Source organism: Crocuta crocuta, unplaced genomic scaffold (assembly GCF_008692635.1).
Source record: "Crocuta crocuta isolate KB4526 unplaced genomic scaffold, BGI_CrCroc_1.0 scaffold36, whole genome shotgun sequence".
NCBI classification, from domain to species: domain Eukaryota; kingdom Metazoa; phylum Chordata; class Mammalia; order Carnivora; family Hyaenidae; genus Crocuta; species Crocuta crocuta.
Genome location: NW_027532203.1, coordinates 15,922,815 through 15,950,186, shown reverse-complemented (window position 1 = coordinate 15,950,186; position 27,372 = coordinate 15,922,815). Strand labels below are relative to the sequence as shown.

Below are 27,372 nucleotides of genomic sequence, written 5' to 3'. Positions count from 1 at the left end.
TAATAACAAGAGTTAGCCTTTAAAAAGACTTATTTTTACTTTTTCAGTTGCAACAGAGAGATTGTATGTTACATAACACTTAGCATGTGACCCAGTTTTAAAAAAGTCTTTTAAAAATGGCCTATGTTTGCATCATTGCCAGTGTCCGGACCAGTCAGGATTAATAACTGCTTACTGGATACAGTAAGGTCAGTATACATAAGCAAAACAGGTGCAAATCATTTGGTAAGAAAGAAATGCACAATTTCAAGTAAGCACTCCATGTCACTATCAAAGAAAAAAATAGTTATCTTTAAAAAATACCTAAAATCTTCCAAACATATGGAAATATTCCATTTCACAATGGCAATATAAAAACATAATACTGTCAAATGCTCACGCTACCCTTTTTACTTCATAAGGAATCAAAGACTTCTGCAAACAAAATTTGTTTAAGCTAATTCAATCTTCATTTTAACATAAAACATTTGATTTCTAGATATGTAAGGTATAACGTGTCAAATATTTGATAATTTAAACATTTTGTTTTGTTCTGGAATGTTTTGTTCACATTTCAGATGTCACTTTTGGAGAATCTAAAAATTAAAACCTTTTAACAACTATCAGAAAGCACTTCTAGCTCTCCCTTTAAGTGAGGGTGGTCCTTGAAATATCTGTTTAATGTATCAAGGAAAACAATATCGAGCCACTCTCAGTCATGTTATTTGTATCTCAGAACTGCTTCAGTGTGATCGAGTATACCGTACTTTAAGAAAATACGTGGAAAAAAGAAATTGCTTTCTAAATGATAAGATTCAGGAATGGAAATAGAAATGAATTCTAAGAGCTAATTAACAATGAATAAGAAATGAAAATATAGTCTTTAAAAAAAATGTAATAATGTAAGTAGGTGGGGAAATGTGAACTTACTACCCCAAAAGGCAACTACTAAGGGCCAGACCTGAAGAACTCCCTGCTTCTGAGGCGGCGGATGAACACAGCTGGACCCCCGGGTACACCCAGCAGCATCAGATCCATCCAGTCAAGATGTGTCTCTGTGAATACCACTTAGCAAGGTGAACGGAGGAGTCAGTGCTCAGCCATTTGACTTCGCTCTGCCCAGAAAGACTCAGAGGAGATCAGATGCATGCAGCGTGGTATAGCCGTAGACCTGCCAGGAAGACTCTGAAACCATTTTCCCCTCCTACTTAATTGAACACAAGACACACTCGAGACTTGGGAACAGTGGCAAGGGATTCACCTCCTTGAAGAGAATTCTCCTACAGTGGCTCACTCAAGAATATCTTCATCCTAAATTTTATCAAGCAAATTATCCATAAGAGTCTTCTGCTTGTGACCCCAGGGATCACTTTAGAGGGCAGTACCAAAAGGGATAAGCTACAAATGTTTATGAGGGGCTTTGAGGCTAATGAATAATGAACAGTGCTGGTCACTCAGAATCAAGTCTACCATGTTTACCCCACGCTCTATATTTGGAGAAAAGGAGGGTTGGCTAATATTTAAATATGCTAAACATTGTTAAAACAATGATTTTCATATTTTTACTGAATCCTCACAATAACCCTACAGAATAGGAACTAGTATTATCCACCTTTTATTTAACTTGCCCAAGGTCACACAGCTAACTAGAGGCAGAGGTGGGTCTCACTCCAGTGCACACTACCACTGACTTTCACATACTGACTTTCATGCATGCACAAGAATTTTCTTTCCAGAGCTGTATGTGTAATTATGTGCAAACAACTTAAATGTCCAAATACATGACATTTATTTTGTTGGATAAATCAATGATATCCTAAAACTCTGTCTCCCAACACAGGTGAGGCGAATACACACAAAAGCGTTCACAAAACTATGTATGCTATAGTCTGTTATTTTGAAAACATATACATATATACGAATAGGAAATCATCTGGAGCGTTATGTACTAAGGCATTAGTCTAAGGATGACTCAGAAGTGGGAACTAGGGCTGTCTTCAGGCGTGTCTATATTTTTGTAATGAGTCTGTGCTGCTTTTGGTTTTTAACTCTACTATTTTTGCATAACTGTTTATTCTACAAATATTATTTAGCCGCCAGGCATTGTTATAGGTACTTGAGAGACCTCTGTGAGTACAAAGATCCCCGTCTCTCAGGTGCTTAGGTAGTAAGAGAAGAGAAACACAGGGCAGTGCAAAGTCTTGCTCTGCTCTTACTCCATATCCATCTTAATCAGTTTCTTGGGTATCCCTCCAGATTTTTTCCGTGTAAATAAATATATATATATATTATTTATCCCAAATATAAATTCTCCCAAATAATAAATTACCCCAAGTATAAATCCACAGATATATATTATTTATCCCAGCTTACAATAATCATGTACTACACACTATTGTTTTGTGCCTGGCTTTCTCCATGTATCTCAGAGAGCTTTCTATCAGTACCTTTACTTTTGCCCACTGCCTACTGTATCAGTGTATTATATTTATTTAAATAAGCCTCTACTGATGGATATTTGAGGTGCTTCTAACTTTCTGCTATTATATAAAAAATACTGCCAATATAAACTTGTGCACTGTCATTTTGCACAGGTACGGGTACGATGGTGGGTCAGGGAATAATGGACTTGGAGTCTAAATAGAAATTGCCACACTGTTCTTCAAAGGAGTAGTACCAATGTATACTCCCACGGGCAAAGTCTGAGAGTGTCTGTCCGTAACCACACGCCCAGCCTTTTCTGATCTGATAGGTGAAAAATGTAATCTCAGCTAAGTTTTAAATTGTACTTTTGTCATTAAATGGAGCATTTTAAAATCTATTTAAGGGCTATCTGATTCCCTCTGGTGTAACTTTTAAAATCCTACATTTTGTGAATATGTGATCCTTAGGCAAATTGGTTCTACCTTCGGGGTGTCTAGAGGTAGCTATGGGCCTGGACTGAATTCAGTTAGGTATTTTTCCTCTTTTGAGAAAGTGTCAGGAAAGGGAACAGCCAGGGTTAGACTATGAGGATAATAACTGTGTCTTATTAGTTCCTCTAAGTCTAGCACAGGGCCTGGTACATCTTAGGTGTCCAATTTGCTAAGAAAAAAAAAAAAAAGGCACCAAAAAATGTTTTCTTTGGAAGTTTATAGCACAACAGCACCACCCAGGGGAGCTTTAGCTAAAGCATCCCCCCATCAAACCTCCGGATCTCCACGCCACAGCAAGCACATGATCAAGCGGCAGACAGCATGACTGCTGTATAAATGCTACTTCCAAACCGTCCCTGAGCTCCACCGGCCAGCTAAAATGCTCCCCTTTAACCTCCCTTTACAGAACTTCCGACCCGCCAGTGTCAGTCACACTGACGTAGGATAACAGTTCTCCGCTGTCTCAGCCCAAAGGTAAGAGCAGGCCAGTATCAACCGCTCAGTGACGGGAGCAAGTGCAGCAGCACGAGCACTGGGACTCTCTGCCCACTTGTAGAGAAGACACCGCTGGAAAGTGGGCATCTCCTTCTGAACAAATGAGACAGAATACAGGCAAACGTCAGGGGAGAACACTTCTACGTCAAATGTAGATCAAACACACACAAAATACAAAGGCGGCATGTGAATGGATTCAGCTGAATTTTCTATTTTGAAAAGAAATCCACAGACATTTATCTTCAGCCTAGAATTGACGAATGAAAGCAGTCATTCATTTTCACAGCTACACTGGGAATAATTTCTTTTTTTTAATTAATTAATTGATTTAATTTGCGGCACGGAGAGAGAGAGAAAGACAGCATGAATGGGGGAAGGGCGAAGAGAGGGGGAGAGAGACAATCTCAAGCAGGCTCTGCACAGAGCTCACCAACTGTGAGATCATGACCTGAGCCAAGATCAAGGGTGGACCTAAGCTGAGATTGAGTGCCTTAACTGACTGAGCCACCCAGGTAGCCCTGAATGATTTTTTGAATTAACATTTTTTTAAAATAGTTTACACACTGGGAATCATTTCTAACAGTTCTGTGACGGGCAGTGTCCACAGAGGGCTATGAAGGGACCAAGCCTCCCAGTGATTATGTCCTTCTGTGGTCCCCTCATTTTGAATCTGGGCTGGTCCTGTGACCTGCTTTTGATAGATAAAATGTGCTAAAATTGATGCTCTGGGACAGATGAGCTAGGCCCGTTTCTGTCATTCTTGGGACCCTTTCCTTTTTTTTTTTTTTAATTTATAGTTGACATAAATATTCTATTAGTTTCAGAGGTACAACATAGTGATCTTCTCTCTGTGGCATGTTTTCTCTTGGGCACTGGGGAGGAGACTGAGCTTCACAGACAGGCCACATGGAAAAGAATGAGGTGCTCTAGTCCACATTTCACAGCCCCCCTGGCTGGCAGCTGGCACCACCCACCAGTCACGACGCTGGGCCACACTACACATCTAACCCAGAGGCCGTCTGACTCCAAGCCTGTGTGAGGCTTCAAGCGAGGATCACTCAGCTAAGCAATCGATCCACAGCTCTGTGAGAGATGATTAGTAATCAGTGTTTTAAGCAACTAAGTTTTGGGGTGGGTTTGTTACACAGGAATAAATAACCAGAACATATTTTATAGCCACATCCAGGCAAGAGGAGCAACAGACTTATGATTTAGTTCAGTAACGTTCCCAGCTTGTGACTTTAATATATGTGCTGCCGAAGCGAGCACCCCAGCTTGTGACTTTTATAGACAGAGATCACGTGCTCTCACAGGGGATTAGCATGATTTATACATTCTGTGTTAGCCCCCTTCCCTTTCATGCCCTTGATAACTATGTTCTCAATAAATATTAAATGGAAGCATGAATAATACAAACATAGCTATCTATTGATTATATTGATGGAAGACAGTCACAGTATAATTAATTCACAAACGGTAGGTATTTAAAAGTATATACAAAGAACTCTGTAATACAAATTCACATGCACTATCTCCACCCCATGTCTGAAAGGGCATTAAAACAACGGCTTATGAACTTATCTCAGGGCCCCTTTAGACTTCTAAAAAAATTACTGAGGACCCCAAAAAACTTTTTGTATGCAGGTTATACCTATAAACATTAACTACAGTGAAAATAAAATTGAGAAAAATAGGGGCGCCTGGGTGGCTCAGCTGNCTCTGACCCTCCCCTGCTCACCCTCTCTCTCTCTCTCTCTCTCTGAAATAAATAAAACATTTAAACAATTGAGAAAAATAAAAATTTGTTTAAATATATTACACGTTACTATAAATACCAAAAAATAACACCTTTTGAAGACAAAATGTCTTCAAAATTATTTTCTATTTCTACAAAATCCTTTTACTGTTGGCGTAACAGAAAACAGATCCTCATTCCTACTTCTTAAGTTAATGCTTTTTTAGTTGAAGCATATTAAGAAAATGCAGCCTCCTAATATATGTACTTAGAAAAGGGAGGACCATTTTGGGACACCTGGGTGGCTCAGTCAGTTGAGTGTCCGACTCCAGCTCAGGTTAGGATCTCACAGTTTGTGGGTTCAAGCCCTGCATCAGGCTCTGTCCTGACAGCTCAGAGTCTGAAGCCTGCTTTGGATTCTCTGTCTCCCTCTCTCTCTCTGCTCCTTACCTGCTCACATTCTCTCTCCTTGTCTCAAAAATCAAAAAACATTAAAAAAATTTTTTTAAAATATGGAATCAGAAACAATAATGAAAAATTTTTTTGAGTCTTTTGCATTAAGATCCATTGGTCTATTTTGTACTTTCAATGAATTTTTTTTTTTTTTACCAATGCTTAATTTTGTAACTGCATGCTTTGGTCATTTGAAAAATATCAGCTTGTGGAGTTATACAGATCTTCCAAATGTTGATATGCTTCATCACACAACAGCCCAGATTCCCAAACTTACCATCATCTTCGATCTCATGACAAAAGTCTTTAATTATTGGGAAGCTGTGAAACCCATGGTGCCAAGATGAGTTTTTTTTTAATTCTAATTTTTGCTTCTAAGTTCCAATTTTACGGTTGGCAACCAACACTAGCGGCTGTTTTCTTTGAAGTGATGGGCTCATTTTATTCAGCTCTACAAAAATGTTTGCCAAGTATAAATAATCAGACTGTCACTCATTCTTTAACAGAGAAGTGGTATCTCATCAAAAGAATAGTTAGTTTAGGTCACAGCTCAAGTCTCCACGTGCTTTCCTCAGAACTGTGGCTCAGTATGAGGTAGAAGTGCTCTATGTGAACACACAAAGTGTTCCAAAGACATGTATCCAGAGGTCAAAATTTATTACCACTAATTGTTTTTCCTATTTCATCAAGGACATTGTTAAGTAAAAGTGGCTGTCCCCTCCCTCCCCCCAGCTCACTCCAAGTGTGTGACTGTAGAAAATACAGTGAGTACTAGTACAATTCAGTGCCATTGACTTGACTTATGCTTTACCCCAATTTGCTTTTATAATTTTGATTCAAATGTCAGCACGGAGAAAATGCCAAATGATATCTTATTTGAAAAATAGCTTAGACTGCAGGGAACCCTGTGGCCTGTGGACCACACTTTGGGAACCTCTGCATTGGTGTGATCCTAAGACTACACAGTGGACACTCCACTCACTCACAACACAGAGTCCAACTGTAATGCGGTTGACACCTGCTTATCCTTCCCAGTACTTATCAATGTCAGGTCTGCCGTAAGAAGAACCAACACTTCTGGGCTCAGGTCACACCTGGATGCCAGTTTCAGCTCTGCCACGCTGGGCAGGTGGAAAGGCGCATCACAGCAATCTCCCATGACAGGCAATATCTGACACATGGCAGACATACAGAAAATCCTTGGGTAATGATTAAATCATCCCTAAGTACCTACCCTAGTTCTAAAACAATTTAAATATTCCGTGAAGAAAACATTATTAGAACCAGTTACTCTCATTTCTCAGAGGTCATGTTTAGAATCCCAGTGACTGATTCTAAGTGGGAAATCTGTAATGATGGGAAGGTCTTTGATCATCTTATCTGTTAAGGTCCCATTATTATGTTCACATCAGGTAGTAAATACAGAGTTGTGTATACTTCTGAATCCAGGACTGAGTTCACGAGAGTTTAAGTAAATAATGTATAATATTGTAATATATTGTATATTAAGGTATAATATTTTATAATCATCATGTATGACTAATCAAGGTTAAGAAAACAGGCCCATTGGGGCACCTGAGTGGCTTAGTCGGTTGAACGTCCGACTTTCGCTTAGGTCATCATCTCGCGGTTCGTGGGTTCGGGCCCCGCGTCGGGCTCTGTGCTGACTGCCAGCTCAGAGCCTGGAGCCTGTTTCAGTCTGTGACTCCCTCTCTCTCTGACCCTCACCTGTTCACGCTGTCTCTCTCTCTCTCTCTCCTAGAAATAAATAAAACATTTTAAAAAAAAGAAAGAAAGAAAACAGGCCCATTTTAGATGGAGAAACAGCACTAACAGCAATGTCATACTGGGTTCCTACAGAAGTTTGTCTTGGTTTGTGGTCCTCAAACCCAAAAAACCCTCAGATCTTTTTCAAACAGGATTCCTGAGAAAGTGTGATTTTATCACCAATTAACTCCTCTCCTATGTGTTTAGAAAGGTTTTGGCTACATGCCGTCCTTGGGGAAAATGGTCACTCATCCAGTTCTCCACAGGGGGGCTCACTCATGGAACCCCAGTGACAAAGCCTGCTAGGGGACACAAGGTGTCTGAGACCCCACAATTCACCCTCAGATCTCCTCAGTCAGCAACTACTAAACGGCCGTCAATGGTTATTTAAGAACAACACGGGGATCACATGCTTAGAAAGGTTGCAAACAACTCGCCCAAGACAGGATATAGTATTAAATGTCTTATACACAAATTATTTGCATGTTTTTAGTTTCAAATTTCATTTATAAGAAGCACTGGGCAGTGGAATGTGGTACAGTCTTGTGGATGGAGGACAGACAAAGGTGGTCTTGTCACTGTCCGGCAAGGGGACCTTAGATAAGTCATTTCCCTGAGATTTCGTTTCTTCACTGTAAACTGGAAATAGCGATGTATCATCAGGTAACACAAACAGCACCGAAGAGGGCCCAGTGTGTACAGATACCGGGTGTACAAAATCCCCAAAACAGTAGTCCATATGGCACCCTGTTTCTACCTCACCTACAGCCAGTAGATTTTAAATCTATTGTAGTCCAATTAAAGCGTCGGAATTTCATCATTCAAATAACCATGGAGCCACCAGGAACAAGACATGGTGCTCTCTGTCTTCTAAAAAGGAACACTGCTCCCTCTGAGAAGCAGGTGACCACTATTCCACGTGTTTCACATGTAATAACTCATTTATTCCTCCTGATAGACTGGGAGGATATTCCTACTTGCAAACTGAGGTGTATGAGACAAAGGAACAGTGGTGACTGCTTAGAGCACTGGTTAATGTCCGCGACACGGAGTACCTTCCTGCCTTTCCAGCAGCTACCATTTCTAATCTCCATTTTCCCAGCCCCTCCCACCCCCACCCCCTAACCAGAAGCAGTCTCTCCTCCCTTGCATGGCCCTGTTCAGGCTCCATCCTACTCTGCACGCGCTGACACTGGCCATGTGAGTCATTTTCTGTCACTGAGCCTTCTGTGTATTCCTATTTCTCCTGTTACAACCATCCCAGTTTCTTTATCTTGGAAAAGCTGCTTTTTACAAAGTCTGTGGAGCGTATGCAATTCATCAAAAGAAAAATGCTTTCTAAGTCACTTTATTTCTCTTACCTGGTCTTNAAAAAAAAAAAAAAAAAAAAAAAAAAGAAGAGAGAGAGAATACGTACATATAAATGCACGACTTTTTTCTCTCTTTTGTTCTGGGAAGAACACGAGGCAAGGGGCTGGGAGACACGTTTTCTATGTCAGCCTCTGTGGCATTCACTTGGAGTATTCACATAATAAATCTAGGTCCCAATATTTCCATGTGTAAACTGTGCAAACTTGTCTCAGATGTTCAAGGTCCTTCCAAACCTAAAATTTTGTGATTTGTGTTTAAAACCAAGATATTCTTGCTTATGTCAAAGCCACTCAGAAACAAGGCTGTAAGGGCTGTGCTGATGACACTGACATCTGAGCGGGAAACTCACCACGATGCATGACAAAGCCGTGACTAGTGAGGCCATTCAAGCCTTTCTTACTTTTTCTAAGATACATAAACCCAACACATTAGCAAATGACACATGAAACCCAGAGCAGTATCGACCAGCTACTTTAATGACACACTGACAGGTTTTTCCAATTGGCAACAGAAACGCCTAGCTCAGTAGAGGCTGTAGGACACAACTTCCCGTGGGTCTCTCAAGTTTCTGCACACCTTGAAAGCAGAGGCAGTGATGGCCTTTGCTCTGGACTAACTTTTCATGGACGCCTGCAGAGTGAACAGACGTGGAAGGTGAAGACAGCGTCTCCCACTAGAGGAGGGGGCACTTTGTTTGCCATCAAACGTATTACATACGTTAGAGGTGTCTCTGTGTGAAGGGTGGTCAGGTTGCTTGAATCCTATAATAAAAGACCAGAGGTTTCCAAGCTCAGGGTTCCTCTTCTGTAATGCAGCCCACTGCAGGTACAGATGCCCACTGCATGCACAGATGCCCACCGCAGGCACAGACGCCCACCGCAGGCAGAGACGCCCACCTCAGGCACAGACGCCCACTGAGTGCACAGACCCCCACTGCATGCACAGATGCCCGCCGCAGGCACAGATGCCCAGTGAGTGCACAGACCCCCACCGCAGGCACAGACGCCCACCGCAGGCACAGACGCCCACTGCATGCACGGATGCCCGCCGCAGGCACAGACCCCCACCGCAGGCACAGAAGCCCACCGCAGGCACAGACGCCCACTGCATGCACAGATGCCCGCCAGAGGCACAGATGCCCAGTGAGTGCACAGACCCCCACTGCAGGCACAGACGCCCACTGCAGGCACAGATGCCCGCCGCAGGCACAGATGCCCACTACAGGTACAACTGCTCTGTACGCATGAGGAACCACACACAAAAATGATATTCTGGTTCCTCCCAGTGCTGTGGTTAAGAGGCTGTCCTCTGTCTCTGACCGAAGAATACTGAGTCTCTACTGAGACCCACGAAACTGTGGAATCTAATCTGTCAGCTGGAAAGTTGGGTAAAAACCTCAGATCCTTTATAGATAATTCATGGCTAATGGACAAAGTACGAACCCTCCCCGTTACCTCTACAATATGACGATAACATTCTACAAAGTTTCGTGCAAGTTACTTTAATGTTTGATTTCCCAGCTGATAATTGTGCCTAGAAAAGTCTGTACTTACAAGAGATAAAAATTCAGGGAAAATGTATGACCTACTTTAAACGTTGAGATGCTGAGCGGGCCAGCAATCTAAACTGAAGTTAAACCAAGTATGCAGTTTTCACATGTCCCATCAAGTCAATAAGAGATACTCTGATTGTTAAAAACTAGCAACTTCTGAATAGTTAGAAATTTTCTATCGGAAACACAGATTTTCAACTGGGAGCTAAGTAGTCGCAGTGTAACTTAAGAAAGGGCTTAAACTAAAAAGCAAACCATGTCTGACTTTCCCGAAAAATTTAGTTACCTTGAAAGTACCATTAACTGTAGGAAGTGCGGGAAGCCAGATTTTTAAGGCAAAATATTTTTCCTTCCTTTCTTGGCTGTTATGCCAAGATCAGACAAGGATTGGAAAAGTCCAAAGCAATGGAAAAGCTGGAAGTTCTGTACTGCCTCGGCATCAGGCAGAAACTAGTTAAGACTATGCTTTAAAATAAACCGTGTAAGTTTAATAGAAGTACTTAAACTGCAAAACCATTGCTCAGACTTTCTACCAATCTAAAATAATACATATTATTAAAAACTGTATTCAATGACGTCTTCATTTAGTGAAATATTTGGAAATTTGGGCAATGTGATGCTCTTTTAGGCAAGGAATCAGAATCCAGGAGTATTAGCAGAGAGCAAGAAATTTTTTTGTAGGGATGTTATTTAGACTTATTTTTAGATTAAAATTATTTCAAAACTGTCTTAATACTGTAATAGAAAAGAGACAGCTGTTGAAGACTTTGCAAGCCATTAATGACTTTCACAACACTTGCACAAGGCACACGTACCCAGGATTTCAGAAACAGAGCTGAACTTTGTTATAATCCCTAATGTCACAGTATTCATTCCCTAAAGAAATACTTTCCTGAATACAGTGGTGTCGATAATGACAGAGACTGCAACTGAAGTAGAGATTTAGAAAATAAAACCAACATGAGTATCATTAACACTGAATTTCTAGATACAAGGATGGCATTCGTCTGAAATTAAAATGTAGACTATCTCAAATTAAAGAGAATTTCAGCAATGGCAGGTGTACAGCAAAAGCCTGATAAGTACTTGCTGAATTAAAAATAGATTCTAATGTCAAGGATTAGGTGGAACACGTAAGATATCAGAGTTGCAGGCTGAAAGATACACAGTTCTTGTCCTCTTTCCCACGGCCATCTTCCCGGATGAATATCCACACACCATGTCCTGCAGGGCCTCAACACATCCATACCCTGCTCAACTAGCAAGTTTAAGAAGGAGAGAGAAGACCTTCCAGTCTTTGCAACTGTAATTCTAGGTACTTAGCTATATTAGCGGGAGGAAGTTGAAATGAGGCGGGAGCAGCAAACGGAATGATCAACAAGAACTTGGTCACCTTATACAGCAGAGAACCGTCTGGTGAAGAAAACCTCCAGTAGCTTGGATCTGTGACTCTCAGAAATAATGCTTTAACTCTCTATCTCTCTCTCTCTCTGCCAGTAAAGTGGAATGAACGTGGACTTTGAATCTGGACACGCTTACAAGCTGTGTAGTACCAATACACTAAACTGTCTAAGCATCTAGACTTTCACTTGTCTTAAATGCAACAAAAAAGAAACTAGTAGAGATACTGAAGGTGATAGGTATAAATTTATCATTAAATGGGCCTTATTTTAAAAACATGACAGTATTCCTGAAACACTATAACCAAGAGAAATAAACAGATATATTGCTATGTTATATATTCGAGTATTTTATGCCATATAAGATAAATTCATCCCAACAACAAATGGGCCATTTTGCTTCTTAATATCTTCTTGGAGGCTTTCAGTTCAATGTATTGCTTGGTTCAGGAAAAAAAAAAAAATCAACCCATGAAAACTTAATTCAGTAGGGACAGAAGTGAGGAAACCTGATGTGGCAAGTTAATACCAGATAGTATTAGTAAAAGCAAACTGTCTGCCTTTGATCCCATGAACCATCCTGAAAGATCTAGATTTGTCCAAAATAGAGGAGGAAACCACTCAGAGTTAAACAACCAACCTGGTTTATGTAGTCTTCAGGAAAATGCTGGATGCCTGCAAAGTCTATTGTTACCTATGCAGAGCAGAACAAGGAAACTTACATAAACTGCCAGCCTGGGGCTGGTCAGACAGGGAGAAGGAGAAGGTGCCAGAGTCTAGGTTCATTACTGTTGGCTGTTAACCAGTGTTTGGTGAAAGCATAAATCATGGACTGAAGAATTTTTAAATTCTTAAATTACACGGTTAGAGTTTACCAAAAAAACCTTCCTCTGTACTACTATTAAATAGTCATAATTAGGAGCACCTAGATGGCTCAGTTGGTTAACTATCCAGTTTGGGCTCATGTCATAATTTCATAGTTCATGGATTCAGGTCCCACACTGGGCTCTCTGATGGTTCAGAGCCTGGAGCCTGCTTTGGATTCTGTGTCTCCCTCTCTCTGCCCCTCCCCTGCTCACGCTCTCTCTCTCTCTCTCTCTCAAAAGTAAATAAACATTAAAAAATAGTTGTAATTAAAAATCTAACCTATCTTTTATATTATTTTATCGTCAAGAGATTTGGAAGGCCAGAAAGCTTCCAACAAAACTCTGCACTGTCATCAGCTTCCCTAACTCCAAGCAGCAGCAGGTATGTGCAAACTACAGCCAAGACAAATCACCTTATTACAGAGAGTTTCTGAAAGATGGCTGTCAGAACTAAGCTAAAATCTCAGATGTCAGCCCACCTTCTAAGAATCAGTCACTAAGTACTTATTAAAAGTCTACAGTGTGCTTCGCGAGAGCTACTCTCTGTAAACTAAAGCAAAGAAATATAACCCAAGTCTTTTACCTCCAGCAATTACTACTCTGCTTAAGCCACAAAGACTTACAGCCTCAGGTCAGGCCCACATGTCACAAGCACCTATACTGGACAGCTCAAGAAGATGCTCACGTTCTTTCTCTTCCACACCTGCCTCTGGGAGAAGCCACATTTTCCAACAGGCAACTTTCTCCTTTCCTGGCCCCTTGCTCCCACTCCTGGCCCAATAAGTAGCTACTGGGCCAGAAACTGTGACCCAGGACTTTTATGAAGCAATGAGTAGGGCCAGTTGGGTTCTTCCTCTGTGTAATCTGAATAGGGAAAAAGGAATTGACTGCAGCAGCAGCTAGGTTTAAAGTAAAATGGCCCAAGGGCTATGGGGGAGTGGCGGGAGTAGGGAGGATGGGGGTGGTGTGGGGTGNNTGGGGGTGGGGTGGGGTGGGAGGGGTGGGCAGGCCAGGAGGTCTGGCCCTTGCAGGTACAAGGGAAAATCCAACAAAGGGGTAGGAAGCTGGTAGAAAAGGCTCTGCAGAAGAAGAGGAGATGCCAGGAACTGCCTCAACTGTTTTTCCAGAGCCAGACACACAAGTGTAGCCGTGAAAGAGCAAGGGACGGCAGTGATTCAGCGAAGTGGGAGCAGCAGGTACCCGGCAGCGTATCACAAGCTGTCGTGGAAGACTAAGAGCCAGTGGCAGGACCCCGATTATTTCTGCAAGGCAAGGCTCCTCAGCACTGGCGCTCCTGACACTCTGGGCGGGATCATTGTTTGCTGTCCTGTGTATTACAGGATATTTAGCGATATCCCTGGCCTCTACCCACTAGATGTCAGTAGCAACCTCCGCCCCAGTTGCAGCAACCAAAAAAGAGAGAAAGAAAAGAGGAAAACCTCAACCAACCAACCAACAAACCCCACAAAAGCAATGAAAAAAACAAAACCTATTGCAGGCGTTGCCAAATGTCTCCTAGGGACAAAAGCACCCACAGCTGAGAGCCAGCGCTCCGAGGAGGGTGAATTGTAAGCTCCCAGCCAAGGGAAGCCATTGGCTAGCTTGGAGCATCAGGCGCAGGGTGCTGAGCTGCGCCTGTCAGACGGGAGCAGCAGTGCCGAAGCCTCCGGCCGCCGGGCTAGTGGGGAGCCGAAGGACCAGGCAGGCTGAGCACACGGTGCGGGTGAAGGTGGCGACCCCGTGAACCAAGGCGGTGCTGGTAGACACAGAACACGGGGCAGGAATGTGAGTAGCAATGGCAGAGTTAGACTGAACTCCGGGGCCCAAATGGATATAGCAATTGAAGGAAAGGGAGAAATGATGGAGAATTACTTGGCAATGTAGGTGGCTAAATTGTGTCCTTTAACCTAAGACGGGGAATTTACAAGGAAGAGCAGGGTTGAAAATCAGTTTGGCTCCAACTGAGCGTAAGTTGAGCTTTTATTAAGTTTTAAACTTAAAAAAAGTTTGAGGTGGGTGTGGGATACATCCAGGTAGTAAGGTTAGTAAGAGTAAGTGTTCGGCCACCTGTATAGAGCGCGGATTACGTGCCTGGCCCTTCACAAACATGAACTCACTTAACCCTCGCCACATCCCCTAAGATAACGACTGTCACCCCATCTTACAATGGGGAGGCTGTTACACAGAGAAGTAACTTCTCCACGGTTCCATAGCTAGTAAGTTTTGGAGCTGGAATCCCAAACTCAGAGCCTATGCTCTTAGCCATCATCCTGCACTGCCTGCCTCAGGAAAAATGGAGCGATCAGGACTGCGGGTATATATTTGGATGGTTTTCCGTACACAAGTGCATAGCAGGTGAAGTCACAGGCTTATATGTGAAGTCCTAGGGACAATGAGCAAAGAGAGAAGAAAAAAATAACATAGCATGAAATACTGGAGGAAAGTATGTATTAAGCCAAAGGTGAAGGCAAAGCCAGAGGAAGGAGCCAGTGGGGGGTCAGGTTGGGGAAAGTAGGGAAGGTCTTAAGGGCAGGAAGTAACTAAGGATGCCTTTGGAACCCACAACAGTTCCTCGCACATATTCTACTCTTTTCTGTATATATAATCTACTCTTTATAAATGTTTTTTAAATGCTTATTTACTTTTGAGAGAGAGAGAGAGTGAGAGAGAGAGAGAGTGCATGCATGAGTGGGGGAAGAGCAGAGAGAGCGGGAGAGAGCAAATCCCAAGCCGGCTCCTCACTGCCAGCACAAGCCCAACACAGGGCTCGAACTCACAAATCATGGGATCATGGCCTGAGCCGAAATCAAGAGTCAGATGCTTAACCGACCAAGCCACTCAGGTGCCCATCTTTACAAATGTTTTTAATTGAGTGGTCATGATCATGTCATAATCTCACAGTTAGTCAGTTTGAGCCTCACGTCAGGCTTGTGCTGGCAGCCTGCTTGGGATTCTCTGTATACCCCTCCCTCACCTCTTGTTCTCTCTTTCCCTCTCAAAATAAATAAATAAACTTTAAAAATAAAGAAATAAATGTTTTTGATTGAGCTAAGTATAATCCCAAACACTGATCATCTCAAATGACCATGCTTATAGAATATTCAAAAGACTTAAAAAAAAAATTTTTTTTAATGTCTTATTTATTTCTGAGAGAGACAGAGACAGCATGAGCAGGGGAGGGTCAGAGAGAGAGGGAGACACAGAAACTGAGGCAGGCTCCAGGTTCTGAGCTGTCAGCACAGAGCCCAACACAGGGCTCAAACCCACAACCGTTAGATCATGACCTGAGCCGAACTCAGACGCTTAACCGACTGAGCCACCCAGGCACGCCTCAAAAGACTTTATAGTTAGGGTTAGGAACAAAACTCAAATAATAATATGCTTATGAGATTTTTTAGAGTTTGTAGAAGATACACTGTCATTAAATATGAAATAACAGCATACACACCATATGAAATCATTCCTTACATTTATGTCCAGCCAAAAAGGCTTTTCAAAGCTTTACTCACACCCTACGTCACAGCAATGTAACATGTGACTCTATTTTGCATTTTGTTGAAGACGGCAGAAACATTGGCTCATCTACATTTTACAACTGATAGATAGGAAACTGTGTGGTCTCCTTCTACAGCAGGATTTAGGAAATGTGTATATGAAACTGATCACTTCTCACTTGAAGGAGTTCCTGGAGCATCTGGCGAATCTTGAGTTGCACTGCTAGACGTCTGTGTATCTATTATACATAGATCTGCTATAATAAATCTGTGTGTTTTGTTATGCGTTCCTTATCATACTTTACATTCCATACCCCAAACACAAACATTTAAGAGAAAATGGAGTTTCCTCAAGATTAAAAAGTTGGCCCCTATTTCCAACTCAAAGCAAGGTTTTCTGTAGGAATAAATTTTGATTTCCATATCCAAGCTCAAAGTGCTTTCTAAATTTGAGTGTGCATACAAATCATTTGGGGACCTTGTCAGGATGAAAACTGACTCAGCAGGTCTAAAGCTGGGCTGACACTCACATTTCTGATGGGCTCTCTCCTCTCCTGGATGACGATGTCCTGGTCTACACTAGCAACGCACATGTGGCCCTTGAACCAGAAGCGCTGGCAGCATTTGGGAACTTGTTAGAATTGCCCGGCCCTCGGTGTGACATACCAAGCATACTAATATCATCTGCAGAAACTGAGGACTCCAGAAACTTATGTTCAATTAGTTCTTTTAAAATCCACTTACAGCTCTTTCATTCGCAGTCTCTTTTCTGTTACTGAAGATCAGGCCTTCTTCCTTCTCAATTCCTCCCATTATTCCAATCTGTGCATCTAGCAGGTAAGCACCGTCCACAACGCGGCCCCAGCTGGTTCGTCCAGGCTTTCTTCCTATAATCCCTGTACAGGTCCCCCACAGGCCATCTGGATGGGACTGGCGAGTTTCCAAATACAATGCTCGTTATCACAGCCCCTCTTGTTCTGTGCTGTAGCTGGTGCTTTTCCTTATCAGACCGATCACTAGAGCCACCTCTCTCCACTCACCTTGCCTGATTTCTCAGTAAGATGGGATCTTCCCATTCTTTGAACCAACCACTCCCTCACCAGAGGGATCTGTCTCTCATTCCGAGACTTAACACATTCTGCTGTCCATATGCTGGTCCTTGTTTTGTCTCAGCTACGGAGGGACACGCAGGAACTTTCACAAGTAATGTGGACATGCGGACCTGGCCGGGTGCACCACAGGTCCTCACTAACACAAGGCTAAATCAAACTCCATGAAAATACAGCAGTATTCCTTCTTGGTGATGAATTTGATCTAGGTGTTCCCAAATCACAAGTCTAACTCATGTTTCTCATTTCTCCAAATCCAATCACTTTTCTGCTTTACTCACCATAGATAGAAAACTGGGCACAGTGCTTTATCTGCTTTTCCAACTCTTATACCTAGAAAATTTTTACTTCATCTCACTTGACACATGTTATCAGAACTCAAATTGTGAACCAGCTCATTTGTCAGTTTCATGCTGAACAGGCCAAATGTTGGTGTACCCATTAAGGAAAATGAATCTTGTACTGCAACCTTCATCAAACCACGATGAAGCTCCCCATACACACAAAAATAGGCCTTAAAGCAGCAGAGCATCTTTAAATCTGTCATGCTGAACCAAAGCACGGTAACAAAAATTACTATTTAGAAACTAAAGGATCTTAAGAACACCTGGAAGAATCTGAGGGATGAGGAGATGCTACATGAGCTTTCAGTCATCAAGTTAGTGTTAGTCCAAAGTCAGTCAAATAGACAACCACTCGAGTACAAACCCCCAAGAAGCCAACATAATGTATTAGGACCAGACCTAAACTAACCAGTGAGTCACTGGAAATATCCTTGCTAAATTCTGAGGATAAATACATAATGCTAAGTGACTATTAAAAATAAGGCCAGCTCAATAAGTGTCTCCAACCAATGGAATGTAAGATCAGAGTTTAAAAGTAATGTGGACTTGTGATTCCGGCCAACGACTAGAACACAAGAACTAATCGTCAGAACTGAGAACTAATCATCAGAATTGAACTGCTCCAAAGGCAAGGCCTAGAGGAAACCATCTGACTTCAGGGACTTACATGACAAATGCTCTACTTGAGAGCCTCAAAGACAATCTTGTGCATTCTACCCCAGAGACAAAAAGTAGATTAAACGTCTCTGCAATGAGGAGTGCCTGAGTGGCTCAGTCGGTTAGGCATCTGACTCTTGGTTTTTGGCTCAGGTCATGATCTCACGGTTCATGAGTCTGAGCCCTGCAGGGGCTGCTTGGGATTCTCTTTCCCTATCTCTCCCTGCCCCTCCTATACTCTCTCTCTCTCTCAAAATAAATAAACTTAAAATTCATTCATCATTAGCTTTCCTACCCTTATAGACAATGTCTTTGGCAAAGGGTGGAGAAGGGACAGAAAGGAGCTTCTGGTGATGTCGTGGCAGGCAGAATAATGGTTACTCCCAATGTCCACCTGCCAATTCCCAGCCTGTGAATGTGTTGCCTCACACAGCAAAGGAAGCCCTGCAATTGTGATTCAGCCATGGGCCCCGAGACGGGTAGATCACCCTGGGTTACCCGGATAGGGCCAAGGCGATCACAAGGATCCTCAGAGTGGAAAAGGGTCAGAGAGATAAGGAAAAGGGTCAGAGAGATAAGACATGAGGATGACTCAACAACCTACTGCTGCTGGCCCTGACGGTGCCGGAAGGGGCCACGACCCAAGGAAGACTGGCAGCTTCTAGCAACTGGAAGAGCCAAGGAAACAGCCTCTAGAGCTTCCGGAAAGGGATGCAGCCCTATGGCATCTTGATTGTAGCCTCATGAGACCTATGTTGAACTTTTAATCTACGGATTCATAAATCTGTGTTGTTTTAAGACATTAATTTGTGGTCATCTGTTATAACAGCCAATAGGCAAGTAATATAACAATAAACTGCTACTAGAAGAATTCTGTATAACAAACACAGCTATGCTCCTTTAAAAGCATAATGCGCAGGGCTAAAAAATGCTCAGCAAATGTGTTTCTAGTTTGCGTTACTAAGAAATAGACCTGCTCCCCTATAAAAAGCTAACACACAAAGCTTACAACTGAATTTTATAAAAAGACAGAAAAGTAAATGCAATTAACTCTGGCCAGAAAGCTGGGTAGGAAAACAAAGCAGGACAAGGTATTTTCAACGGAATGAGAAGGTGGTAAATATTAAGCAGGAAAAGTTGATGCCCCTTGTGGGTAACTTTGAAAAGGAACCACCAACAGTACCCATTCCACTGGGTCAGCCAACAGGCACATTTCAGTATTTTGCTTATAGCTCATGTTTACCTGATGATCCTCTGCGCAGCGTACTGATGGAGGGAACGGAACTGGGCCGACATGTTTGCTAGGGCAGCCAGACAGTTGGTGTGAAGGTACTTGTCCTGCGAGGAAATAGCAAGTTGAAAACAGACATCAGGTCGTCTCTACGTATGAAGCAACGTTAACCAGAAGTAAATGTCAACTCAACTGTCACTGACTGTAGAAAGTTCAGGGCCACAGCCCCTTTTCTCGAATTCTAAAATCCTTAATAAAGCATGGAAAATTCAAAGTTTTCTCACCACGCATTTGGAAGCAACATCTGGTACAAAAGATGATGCTATTCAGGGTTTTCGTTATCCCTATCCTGGTGGATACTGAACTATTCCCTTGCAGAAATATTGATATTTAATTACAGGAAACTAACGGCTCCATGCATTGTAGCACTACAGTGTAAGGACTGTAACTATCTTTCTAAAATCAAAAAATTCTCCGTTCTTAAATATATCTGGCTCCTAAAGTTTCAGATAAAAGATTATGGACAAGTATCTACATTAGCCTCACTGAGGGAAATAAGTGAACACAGTGCAGTAAACCTGACCATTTCTCTGAGCTATGAATTCTGCACATTCCTTCTCTACAGACCAGAACTGAAACTTGCTCCCAAGTCCTGCGAATACAATCCAGTTGAAGTTTTCCTTTTATTCTTGAAAGCATCCTTTCTTCTTTTCTTTACGGTCTGAATTCGTATTTCCTTGTGCTTGTATCTTCACCGTTTGTAGTTGCTTCTTAAATTTTTTTTTAAGTTTTATTTATTTATTTATTTGAGAGAGACAGTTTGAGTGGGAGAGGGGCCGAGAGAGGGGGGCGGAGAGAGAGTCCCAAGCAAGCTCCGAGCTGCCAGTGCAAGCCCGACATGGGGATTGAACTCATGAAACCGTGAGATCATGACTTGAACCAAAACCAAGAGTCATGCTCAATCGACGGAGCCACCCAGCCACCCCTGTTGTTGCTGCTTTTAAAGGAAAAATCAGTTTTCCTGGTTCAGCAAAGGTAAAACATTTTTTATCTAAATATGCCCACTGCTCATTTTTTTTTTGTAAAATATCTCTAATCCACACAATCAATTAAATATTTAAAAACAGACACTATACACGTTATTTCAGGATCATGTAATTCAGTGACTGTTGGCAGATCTGTATTTTCTGACCATATTTCATGAAGATGTTCGTACTCTAAATATTGAGATTGCTGTAAACGACAGGCCTACCTGTGCCATACGCATTAATGATAAAAATCCAGCCCTGGAATACTTACTCTTGTCCTTGTCATGTTGTACTGGATGGTTCTTATTACCACTAGTATCAGGAGGCTCCCCAGTGAAATTTCGGTTAAAACCCGTTCTGAATACCAAGTAATATTTTTTAATATCTGCAACAGGGAAGAAAAGTTTAAGTAAATAGGACTGCTTCAGGAAAAGAGGGATTATCCATGTCTACAATCTCTGAGTGAGCCTTAGCTTTGCTCTGCAGGTGAGTTAAACAGCACATAAAGCTTTGTGAATTGTGGGACTTTTAGCTGAAGACGGCAAAACAGTGCAGAAGTGTTTATGTCGACTTCCTTCTTAAATATAAAAGAAAAGAAAACAGATCTGGTAACAGAGGAGATCATTAGTAGACAAAAAGGAGAGGTGTTTGAAAGATGATGGCATGAGGTCAAGAGGGAAGACCCAGTCAGGGCTCAGCAGTCTAAGAGTGAAAACAAGAAAACTGAGGAGTCTCTTGAATAGTAGAGCTGCCCCAACAACCAGAGAAAAGCTTCACAATTGTGTTCAGGAAAGGCCCAGAATGCAGATAAGTGACGCTCTGGAAGAGACGTGCCGAATCCCACTCTGGCTACCAAGAGCAGGCAGCGCTGGTGGCCACCGCCACAGCTCGGTAGCTAGAACCGTCTTCCAGCCTAAGATGGTGCGACTCCACTGTAGATACGCGACACAGGTGTCAGAGACAGAGGCAAAAACTGGGCAGTGCAGCAGATTTATGATTTAAACTGGAAAAGTTCTCTGAGACAACAGCTATAGAAAGCAAAATTGAGACCAAAATAAAAATATGCAAGCAAACTGGAGACCTAATATCTACTTAACAGAAGTTGTGAAAGGTACAGACTAGAAGGAGAACAGAAAAATTCATAATATGAGAAAATTTTGTGGAGAAAAAAAACTTTCAACATTCTGAGCAGAAATATTGAAAGAAAGCTAAATGTATTCTGGTAAGACTTCTAAATTTATAGTGTATCATAAAATCCTTGGCTCCCAGACAGAAGAAAGAGGTTATCACCAAAAGAAAGACAAGCAAACTAACATTCGATTTCTCACCTTAAACACTATTCATCTGCATAACAACAGAACAACGTCGATAAATTTTTGAGGACCGGATTATGATTCTAAAATTCTAAACCTAGAGAAACCACCACACAAGTATACAAATAAAGACTAATAACTATGCAAAGAGTCAATATGAACAGTCCATGCACCATTTCTGGGGAAAAAACAAACCATCACACAAGTACTTGGCTGCCCATCCTTTCCACTGTGACAACAACAAAAGTGACAGCTCAAGGACTTCAAGAGAAGGACAGTAACGACTACAAAACAAAACCCAAAGCAATAACAAACCATAATTATAATCCACCGAATCAGGACAATGTGATTAAGACCAAATAATACAGTTGTACTTCAGTTCTTCTAAAAAATCATTAAAATAGGGGTGTGCCTGGGTGGCTCAGTCAGGTAAGTGTCCGACTTCAGCTCAGGTCATGATCTCATGGTTAATGAGTTCGAGCCCCACCTCAGGCTCTGTGCTGACAGCTCAGAGCCTGGAGCCTGCTTCGGATTCTGTGTCTCCCTCTCTCTCTGCCCCACTCCTGCTCACGCTCTGTCTCTGTCTCTCAAAAATGAATAAGCATTAAAAAAAAATCATTAAAATGATATTTCTCTGGTAAATCTGCCCCCCAAAAAGTCCAAAAAATGTTAGAAATAAAAAAGGGGGGATGGAAACAGACCAGAAGAACAAAAAAGTAAAGGGATATTGTGTACACCTTCATGCAAGTGCACACAAGTGCCCCCCCCAATAGACTTTCACTCAGTTCAACGGTCTGGCAGGTGTCCCACATCAACTAGTACCTCCCCCCATCACAAATAACCCGACCCAGACCTGTGCCAAGGTCTCCACTCAGAGGATAGCATACTACAAATGTCCACTACATGGTAACTGAATACTGTTTGTGAGGTAAAAAATGTGAAAGCATAAGCATTCCCATGTATTCAAGACTAACGATGGCCACCATCAAATAGAAGAGATAACCTACGTGTAAAACAAGTGATAGAAAAATTCAAAACAATGAGTTCTGCCAGTTGAACCTTTATAAAGGAATGGTGAAGCGCTCAGTCCTTCTGAGGCAGCAGTTCTCAAAATGTGGTTCCGGAATGCTCTAGGGGTCCTGGAGACATTTCTGGGAGCATTCTGAAGGTCAAAACTATTTTCATGATAATACCAAGACATTACTTTCCACTCTCATTCTCTCATGAGTATACAGTTGAGTTTTCCAGATGCTACATAACATGGCTGATAGTGCAACAAGTTTAACACAGAAGCAGACCTGAGAATCTATCGGTCTTCTGTTAAGGCAATTCACTGAAGAGATTTGCAAAAACATAAAACAATGCATTCTTCTCACCAAATTTTGTTTGGGGGAAAAATAGTTATTTTTTATAAAAATGGGAATATTGATGCTAACATGTAGTAGGTTTATTATAATCACCATTATTCCTAAATGACCTAATTATTTTAAAAAATATTCCAATTTTAATTTCTAATAAGACAAATGTACAAAACTATAACCCATAGAAAAAAGCTATTTGATGTCCTCAATTATTTTCACATGTAAAGACCAGAAAGTTTTAGAACCAATGCTCTTAAGTCCCCAAGTGAACTAACACATAACACAGGATACTCATTAAGCTAGTGGGAGAAGTCTCTGTCTTTTTTAAAGGTCACACCTTTGAGTAGAGTTCAGTTTCTCTCCTCTTGGCTCCTTGACTTAGAGATAAATTATCCTAAGGCATCCTTATTTGAAACAGAGGTAATGAGTTCTTATCATCTGCCTGTGTGTGTCAATTATACAACTGGATGGAAAAAGTGTTTGGAATTAAGTAGTCTTACTCATTTAATATTCAACAAATATTCAAATATTATCCACAAAGTAAACTTAAAATGTTACTATAAAAATTAGAAATCCAATTTAGTGTTTACATAAAACTTTCTTCTTGTGAAAAATGATCATTGTTTAGAGATTCTGGTAGTGCTTAAGAAAAATTATAAATAACTCCTTGTAAAGCTCACACAGCTCCCATGGGACGTCAATGCAGAATGGGCAACATACAGCAAATTTTCTCGGTAACCCAGCTGCAGTTGTTGATCTATTTAACTGGTTCTTACAAAAGTGATTCCCTGGCTCTCGTATTCAATATTCATAATACAGTTTAATAGCCACAGACTGTTATCCTGATTGTGTAATATATACATATTCATCATTTCATGGTAAACCAACTCAAATAACATGCAGAAGGAAACCCCTCAAGGAGCTGAATGTCTTCCTCCTCAAAAGGTATATGAGAGAATTGCTTGTTCTATATCTTTTTCTGAGCTTTTCCCCCCAGATAGATTTGGCTTTATTGACTATATCTCTTCGAAATGTTTATATGCTGGAGTGGTGTACAGTAACATATTATACAATATCAACTCTTTGAAGAATCAAATATGTATATAAAGGCAAAGAATAATGAACTTCCATACTCCCACAATCGACATTAATTGATAAGATTTCGTTTCTTAAATATATAAATCCTATTTTATTTCCCCCAAGAGGGGCTACACTATCAATCGCCAATCAGCTACTATCTTGAGTTTAGTATGGATCTTTCCAGTTGCTTTCAAATGCTTTATGTGTGCACACACGGACCCCTAAAACCCAGGGTTCCTTTGTATATTTGCTAGTTTACAAAAACAAGATCATTTTGCCTTGGGTTGAACAGTGTTCCCCAAAATTCATGTCACCCCAAACCTGTGAATGTGACCTTATTTGAAAACAGAATCTTTATAGATTTAACCAAGATGAGATTATACTGGGTTAGGAAAGACCCTAAGTCCAATATGGCTGGTATCTCTAAAACAAGAGGAGAGAGACCGCAGAAACAGACACTCATGGGAGAGAAGGTCACGAGACAACAGAGACACAGAAACTGCATGCCAAGGACTGGCCACCAGAAGCTAAGAGGCAAGATCTCTCCTCTAGGTCCTTCAGAGAAAACACAGCCCCGCTGACACCTTGCTTTTGAGCTTCTAGTCACCAAAACGAGGACCAGAAATTTCTGTTGGGTTTAGCCCCCCAGACTGCAGCAGCCTGGCAGCCCAGGAAACTAATACACAAAGGTGTTTATCTGCATCTTACTTTTTCACTCAATATGTTCCTGTAACACCCCCATGTTGATGCATCTAAGAAAATTAATATTTACCACCTGTGACAAATTCTGATAGTACTAGTCACTGTTTAAAACGAATACTTCTATGGCAGTTAATAAATAGCTGTTGCACCAAGCCACTCCCCCAGGACCTCCTGAGGGTTCAGCAATCAATGCAGAGCAGACAACGAAAGACCATGGTTGACACCCATTCTTACTAGCTGGTTTTGGTACCATACTGGTTAACAACATGAAGATCACTTCTACTTCATTCCATCTAAGCACTGAATAGTATTGCACTAATAGGCCGAGTTTCTTTTGGTCTACTCTTCTACTAATGGCAATTAGGTTATTTCCAGTTTTTCCCCAGTAAAAACAATATTACAATACAGATCCTGACCCTTACTATCCAAAATCTCGCTACATGAAACTCAGAAACCAGAGATTCCTTACTCTCCATATTTCTATTCTCTGAACGTTAATTATCTAAAGTCTGGAATCACAAAAATTTTTTAAAGAAAAACAATCTATAAAACATCTGTTTTAAGCCACCCATTTTTCAGTACTTCATGACTTCATAAACAAATCTCCAAGAGTTTGCTAGGAAGCAAAATTGCAGTCACTGAATAGCTCTTTTTAAAATAAATGTAGGTTTTGGTCAGTTTTTAAAAAATGTTTATTTATTTTTGAGAGAGAGACAGAGTGCAAGCAGAGGAGGGGCAGAGAGAGAGAGGGAGACACAGAATCTGAAGCAGGCTGCAGGCTCTGTGTTGACAGCTCAGAGCCTGATGTGGGGCTTGAACTCATGAACCGTGAGATCATGACCTGAGCCGAAGTTGGACTCTCAACCGACTGAGCCACCCAGGCGCCCCAGATTTTGATCACTATTAACTAACAGAGCAGCACTGTTCATCACAGTAGTACTAGCGGTAGGTGGGTACTTAAAATTAAATTTTAATAAAATGAAAAATTCAATTCCTCAGTCACACTAGCCACATTACAGGTGCTAACATATCAGACAGTACAGTTATAGATTTCTGTCATCACATTTCAAAGGTCACAGAAGCTGAATAGCCTGGTATAAAAAACACCGCTGTATCCATCACCATTTTGTCAAATGTTAATATTTTTGCTTCTGAAGTCCCCAGGCTAGCTACTCCTCCTCCCTGATCCTATTCTCTACCCTCTGGCAGCCTGCACTGGATACTTCTGAAGCGGATATTTGATTACCATGCAGATTGCTGAGATTTACTATTATCAATACATGTGGCTCTATTTCATTCACCCTCGCTGTGCCACATTATTTCATTTATGTTATCAGCTGCTTGCAATCTTTGAACAATACAAACAATGCTACAAGCAACATTCTTTCAAACGTGTTCTTGTGAAAATTTGCAAAAGTTTTTCTTAGGATGCAAACCAGGAAACGGAATTGCTGGGAGGCAGAGCATGTACTTTACTGCTGCAGGTTTTGAGGAATGTGCAAGGCCAGATTCTTCTCAAAAGTGGGTCTGCTCATTTACATAGTCTGTGAGAGTCCTCTTTCTCTGTACCCTTTCCAGTTCATGACAGGGCTTGTAATTTCTGCCCAACTGATAAGGACAAAATACTGAAATTATTTTATTCAGCATAATCCTGATGAATCACTAGGTTGAACACCTTTTTAAAATGCTTGTTAGTCATACAGGTTTTATATTCTGTTCTTCTATTACTTTGCCCATTTTTCTACTGAATACTTTGTTTTTCTGATTATGCTACTCCTAAAAAATGCTACTCCATCTTCCTGTCTATGGCTTGTTTTCATCGTTATTTACCATGAAAGGTTTTCATTTTAGTGTAGTCAAATTTACTAACGTTTTCATTCATGGTCTGTGCACTGTGTAATATAAAATGTAAGAAACCCCTATCTCCAGCTAATAACAAATATTAGCCTTCAATTCTCTCTGGAGGTTTGAAAGCTCAGCTTTTCACATCCAGGTCTTATTGACACAAGTAGAATTTGTCTTTGTATGTGGGGCAAGGATCATCTAATTTTACTTTTTCTACTAGATAAGCCAAGCTCGCAATCTCAGCATGGTTTACCTACTATTTCTGTCATACTTTGTATTTCCATATGTAATTTCTGTACTCTCTACTTTCTTTTGCATTGTATCCATTTTTTTTTATTCTATTATTAATGGAACACATCTTAATCACTAATGTTTTGTAACTAGTTTGATCTGGTAGGATAACTCCACATTGCTTCTATCCAAAAAAATCTCTGCGCAAAATACTTTTCCATATGCTTTCAGGGATCGTAGTGGACCCTTGAACAATGTGGAAGTTAGGGGAACCCACCCACCTCCACAGTAAAAAAATCCACGTGTAACAAAACTTTCACTCCTGAAAAACTTAGTGGTGAGCACTACTGTATTTATTGAAAAGGTCCAAGTACAACCACACATTCAAATCCATGTTGTTCAAACTGTATTTTATCAGTCTCCCAAAAAACTGTTATGATTTGG

The 27,372-nt window shown here is 41.3% G+C and overlaps 1 protein-coding gene across 3 annotated transcripts in view; it reads right to left on the bottom strand.

Annotated features, from left to right (window-relative positions):
• Positions 1–27,372, bottom strand: part of DYM (dymeclin) — a 338,993-nt gene that overhangs the window by 165,821 nt on the left and 145,800 nt on the right. For all 3 annotated transcript variants that reach the window (XM_077777573.1, XM_077777572.1, XM_077777571.1), the window contains 2 exons: positions 20,668–20,781; positions 19,381–19,475 (listed from right to left, as the gene is read on the bottom strand). In XM_077777573.1, the coding sequence (XP_077633699.1) occupies positions 19,381–19,475; positions 20,668–20,781 (209 nt within the window). The remainder of the gene's footprint in view (positions 1–19,380; positions 19,476–20,667; positions 20,782–27,372) is intronic.